Source organism: Tasmannia lanceolata, unplaced genomic scaffold, assembly GCF_043159265.1.
Source record: "Tasmannia lanceolata isolate RefF3 unplaced genomic scaffold, GAP_Taslan_0.1 ptg000019l, whole genome shotgun sequence".
Lineage (NCBI taxonomy): Eukaryota > Viridiplantae > Streptophyta > Magnoliopsida > Canellales > Winteraceae > Tasmannia > Tasmannia lanceolata.
In genome coordinates, this window is record NW_027518696.1 from 18,534,908 (window position 1) to 18,541,169 (window position 6,262).

At 36.6% G+C, this 6,262-nt stretch overlaps 1 protein-coding gene across 2 annotated transcripts in view; it reads left to right on the plus strand.

Annotated features, from left to right (window-relative positions):
* The window catches only part of LOC143852904 (THUMP domain-containing protein), a 36,065-nt gene extending 34,100 nt beyond the window's left edge, over nucleotides 1-1,965 (plus strand). Inside the window, exon 6 of one of the 2 annotated variants that reach the window (XM_077362556.1) lies at nucleotides 1,534-1,965. In XM_077362556.1, the coding sequence (XP_077218671.1) occupies nucleotides 1,534-1,617 (84 nt within the window). In that variant the 3' untranslated portion in view covers nucleotides 1,618-1,965. The remainder of the gene's footprint in view (nucleotides 1-1,533) is intronic. The other variant, XM_077362555.1, reaches the window with a different exon arrangement.
* Nucleotides 1,966-6,262: the final 4,297 nt, after the last annotated feature.

Below are 6,262 nucleotides of genomic sequence, written 5' to 3' on the forward strand. Positions count from 1 at the left end.
ATCTCTCCAAAGGGGCCTCCCCTCCAATTGATGAGCAGTTGTGCTCCTTTTAAGGAGGCGGAGAGCCATTTTAAAAGATTTCACTACATCAAGAGCGGGGAATGGAAGTTTCAACGTACGAGTAGTTCAGTGAACAACCTTGGTAGTCTATTGTCTCTCAGTTTGGAAATTTTAGTTGTGGAGGATACAACCACCTTGGATGAATTAATTGAATAAGACAATCTGCTAAAAAAAGTGAGCCTGTGCGGCTGTTCTCTGATGCAAAAGCCAGCCGTGAAATGGCTTTTCTTCCTGTGTGGCTGTTCTCTCATGCAACTATTCGTGAGCTTGAGCACATATAAGCTTATATGAGTTTGAGTGCCCAAACGCACGGGTCCCACATTTTTTGTGGTGATCCAAACCATTCATTTGCATGGCCCCGTCATAGATAGGGTGTGTACCAAAAATCAAGCCCATTGGATCATCCTAACCCCTCCAAAAGTGGAGGGGAAAAATGGGCAGATTTGTCGACAAGCAGTGTCTGTCCATTTTCCCCTTCACTTTTGGATGGGCTAGGATGATCCTATGGACCTGATTTTTGGCACACCCTATCTATGTAAAGTCCTTCCAAATGAATGCTTTGGATCACCCAAAAAATGTGGGACCCATGGTTTTGTGGCACTCTAGCTCGTATAAGCTATAAGAGCTCAAGCACACAAACAGTTTTCCCATATAGATATGTATATTTATATATATATATATATATATATATATATTTTGTAAGACGTCACATAATAAAAATACAAGAAGGTTTTTCCGCGGGGCTGACGATGCTGCCAGTATCTGTTTCGAGTGGTCCTAAAGCGAAAGATGGGGTCCTATAATCCGAGGGAACAGAAGATGATTAACATTTGAACCCACTTTGGATTGATATTCGCTCAATTGCAAACTATGGGTCCTTTGATTTAACTTTACAACTTGAAATGTCTATAAATACTCTAATATTTCACAAAGGACACAGAAATGCAACTTAATGCATTAGTTACTTGATACAAAAAATGACAGCTAGAAGGTATGTTAAATGGTAGGATCTGTACTGTAAATAGGGTATTGTGATTGCTTACAAGATTACTTACGAACTATGGGTCCTTGATTTAACTTTACAACTTGAAATGTCTATAAATACTCTAATATTTCACAAAGGACACAGAAATGTAACTCAATGCATTAGTTACTTAATACAAAAAATGATGGCTAGAAGGTATGTTAAATGATAGGATCTGTACCGTAAATAGGGTATTGTGATTACTTACAAGATTATTGCCTTCTCTTTGGAGATAATTGGTACGTATTTCACTGTGAAAACACACAGCCCTTAATTAACTAATTAACAGCCTGAGGCTAGAAGCACACAATTTTATGGAGTTAATATACAAGAAATAACAAGAAAAATTAATTTTTTTCTCCACTTGTCAACGTGCAGAAGTGTTATTGAAAGATCAACCTTTTTCACCCAGTTATCCTGATTTCTGTTTTCTGTTTGATGTCTTGCAGACCATTTGCTTGGTGGGTGTTGTTGAAAGCTATAAGGAGTTGGCCAAATACAACTTGAGGCAGCTGACATCCCCAAAAGCTTAGCTCATCACATTTCAATGTCAGCTTGGAAGCCTCAACAACAGAAATAGAGCATTTCCTAAGGTGATCCTTTCTGGGCTTTCCTATATTTATGCTTGCATAAGTATCTTCAAAGTACGTCTGACTTGTTAAAGATGAACTAAAGAACACAAGGAAAGTTTGAGAAAAAAATAATGGAGATTAGTGTGCATTAGGGAGATAAACATACATGCCAACTTTTGCAAGGAAAATTTTGTCGACTTTCTGCTGAAAAAACTGAAGTGATGGTACCTCTTTTGAGAAAATATTCGAAGTTGTGAGTAGTTATGATATTCATTGAAATTAACAATTGAAAAGAACTGTAGTAATAATAAAGTATGAGGCCCAAGTATGAAAATTTGGAGTGTAGTTATCATTTTCTATATCTATTCTTACATTGCTTTTCAAATAAGAGACGACAAAAAGCATGGAATGATGGTTAATAGCATGTGTTTGTTGAGTTTTTCTAGCAAAAAAAAATTTACAATAGGATCCATATTATTTGCTGATCTAAACTACTCATTTGTTGGGCCACAATGTTGATAGGTTATGTGCCAAAGATCTCCAAATTATCATTACTGTCCGCTATGTGGAGGTTTAAAATGAATGAGACGGTCTAGAAATATATCAGAATTGGGAGTTAGGATTATCCGTTGGTGAAGATTTTTCTGTGGCACGGCGCATCTACATCAGGACCCAAAAAATGAATGGTTTCGATCACCCGGTGATGTGGGCCCCACCATATTTTTCTTTTGCTGCACTCGCATGCAGTCATTTCACCATATAAAATCTGTGTTAGATAGGGGTGGCGAAGGATCCACTTAACTGGCTCATAATTTGTTGGCAAGATTGCCAATGGGGGACACACTTATGAAACATTGCTAAAGAGGGTTGATAACCCCCTTTTGAGAGTTTGATAACCCCATTTAGAGGGTTGATAGCCCCTTTTAGAGACTTGATAACCCTCATTTCGTCCCTCTCTTAACAATTTTTCAGAAGTGTGTCCCTCAATGGCGATTCTCGTATTTTGTTGTCCCCCATTGCCAATTTTTCCTAATTTGTTTGTCGGTAGAATCTAATTCAAAGTGTTCTTTTGGAAAATTGGATCCTATTTTGTGTCTGGGTTACTATCCATTTCGATTTGAACCGTCCATTGGAGCGTTCTGTGGATCTTTTTTTCAATATTTGGGTAATGATCGATTTCAAATCGAACTGTCCATTGGACTGCCCTGGCTCGTACCTCCAATGTGCATTTTTAGAATCATAGAGAAAGAATGTTGTCTATTATTACTTATTAGTGTGTGGATATACTGTTTATTCAGTCAAATTATTCATCATCCGGAACTCATCTAAACTCCTAAAGAATAAATAATAATGCTTGTGAGTGAAGGAATTAATTTCAACTGCAAACAGGCAGCATCTATCCTCTAGGACTAGGTTAGTACCTAACTGGTTAAGAGAGAGAGAGAGAGAGAATAGCCAACGTCATGGTTGGATTCTTCTTAATTAAATTCATACGAGGTGACACCTCTCTCCTGAAAAAGGGCTGAGAAATTGCTATTGCGAAATTGACTTGGACATCAATAGATAAATAATACAAGTAAGAAGGGATATTGTAGTGGGAGTGAGATGTGAATGCAAAAATTGTAGGGGTGCAACTCGTGTTGATTTTTGGGAATTCCGGTTGAGCTTTTACCTAATAATCGGGTTCGGGTGGATTCCTATTCATTTTTTAGCAAAAGCTCAACCCGACCCACCCAAAGCACCCCTACAAAATTGTTCAACATTCATCAAATGATTGTTAGGTATTGTGAACTCTAATTAAATTTAAGTTAGGCTCGGCTTACAAATTAATGCACAGCCCTATGATCAAAACATAGTTCACAGCTATTGTATAAGAACTCTAATTAAATTTATAATATTTCCTGTTGCTCAATATGAAGAAAAAGGAAAAGTACGCCCATGGATTGGACCCATGCAACTATAAGAAAGTACGAAAAGTGGCTGTTGAACGGTATGGATCATTGAACCAAAAAATTCACAGCTATTGTATAAGAACCCTGAAATTAAAATTTTTTTCCCCAAATAATGGTTATATAGCTTTAGAATGATATAATTAATAGCTTCTTAAGAGGAGTTTTTAAGAGGAGTTTTTATATGGTGGCCGACCGTCCTACGTGAAGGGCAGAGAGAGAGAGAAAACTATCCCCCTTGATTTTTTATCCAGGTCAAACCTCCTTTTTTTTAACTTTTGAGTTGATCAGAAATCAACGTGGTGGATATTTTCTCTCTCCGCCCTTTACATACAAAGGGCGGCCACCATATAATTTCTCTATTAAAGTTTTCTTATATGCAAGTAAGAATCATTTTTTGCGGCATCAAAAGAAGCCCTAAGATTACCAAGTTCCTTACCATGTCATTGCCTCTAAACTTAAATTAAGGAATTATTTCTTTTTTCCTTTAAGCTTAAGATGATACGAAACAAGGGGTGGAAATGTGAGACAAGGAGTGGAAATATCAGTTGTTAAAATAAAATTTTGGTTTTATTATTTCTTTCGACATGCTTAAGGGCCTCTTTGGCTCTTTGGATAACCCTGAAAATTGTTTGCGTATAATTTTATGGGAATTGATATTTCCACCCCCCTTCCCAGCATTTCCAGCCACTTTTGTTAATTAAAAATGACTGATTGGAGATGTGGTCATTTTAAGGAAGAGACAAACAAAGACAAAGGGTGCCAGATATTATGGAAAATGGGTGGAAATATCATTTCGCTAATTTTATATGCTTGTAGTCTTATTTTTATATAATACAATACCAAATAATGGTTGCAAATAGTTTTTTATATGAGAATAGTGTTTCTGAGCTCGAGCTCAGAAAGCTCATCTGAGCTTGAGCGTCAAAAACTCATGTGGGCCCATGTTTTTTGGGGATCCAAAGCATTCTTTTAAAAGGCCCTATCATCGATAAGGTGTGTACCAAAAATCAGGTCCATAGGATCATCCTAAACCTTCCATTTGTGGGGGGGAAAATGGACTGTTTCTCCACAAATCTGCTCGTTTTTCCCTCCAGAAATGGAAGGGTTAGGATGATCCAATGGAGATGTGACATTATATATCTTAGATGGTTTCTAATGTGACATTAATGTCTCATTTGCAAATAAGATAACTTAAAATAGCTTTCTCTTTGTTAATTTTCCTTCAGGCCCTGTTAAATTGCAAGATTTTCTATTTTTCAACTGTTTGATTACACATGAAAACGATAACTTTTAGCAGCGTGGATAAAGTTTTATTTAAAGGGACTTCCAATTTCTGATAAGATTAATCTAAACATGCAATAACCATATCACATCACTCTAAACTGTGGAAAGGAAAAAATTTCCAATAAAAAGTTTTCCATATTCTACCTGAAATCCAAACTTGGCATAGAATAAAGTCTCAAATATGAGAATAACTCTCTCAGTCTAACCTCATGTCTTCCTCTAAGTAAATTCCTATCGCCAATCCACCATGACCTGTGCAAACACTTCTTTGCCTCGAATTTCCTCTTATTATCTTTGATCCTCCAAAAAAGATCTATTCTACATCTTTTGTATTATTGGGCTCAAATTTACGTTTAATTCTGTGTCTAATAATCATTTTAGGACTCCATCTTCTCAAAATCCAAAACAAACAAAGACAGATTGAAGCTTTTTCTGATTAATTCAAGCAATAACCGACGCCTTGCTTATGATAATCATTGTTCATGGAGTAATTCTAAGAGAATACTCACCTGATCTGATGTCTGATTCCACAAGTTGCAGCTATAGTTATCTCTAAGGTTTTCTATGTCATCCACAGCGAGTTGCGATGGCAAAGAAATCCGAATCACAACTTGAAAATGGACATTTTTCAGTCCATCTCTCTTCTGTTCGAAGCTACTATAGAAACAGCGAACAACATGATCTTGCCACTCTTCAGACTGAGGAAATACAATGCTTGTGATCCTCAAAAAAACCACTCAATGAAGTATAATCCATTTGGATGCACATATAATTTAACAATAGACGTAGAAGGAGATCACAGATCATGCCTAGCCATGATGGTTTTGCAATTTCATAAATCAAAAGTGTCTGTTTGGGGTTCATTTAAAACCCAGTTCAATTTTGGGTGCAGTATGTGTAAACTGGCAATCTGAAAAGAGAGTCAACACCTAGCAATGAAATTAGAATTCCAAAAAGTTGGACTACATAATTTCTATTGATCCTAATCATATATTTGTTTTTCAGTAGTTACAGTGGTAAGATATTATGTGGGCAATCATTGATCTTAGATCAACGGTCTAGATTGATGAATGAGATTAAAGTATGAAATTACTGGATTTACTCATCAACCAAAGTGATCGATTAAGGGGTATAAGGGTAACCAGTTCATCTCATCCTATTAAATATTTAGTGTAGCCCTGAGTTTAACTTGTTGAGTTCAATTATGGGAGAAATTATATGGTGCCTGAGCGGGCATGCTCGTGTGAGAAGCACCACCCTTGATATTTGATCCAATAGCAACACAGCAGTAGTTTTTCTATATATGAGGGGTTGGTCTCTGCTGCCATCTATCTGATTATAAGATCTTCCCCATCAGATATCAGGTCATC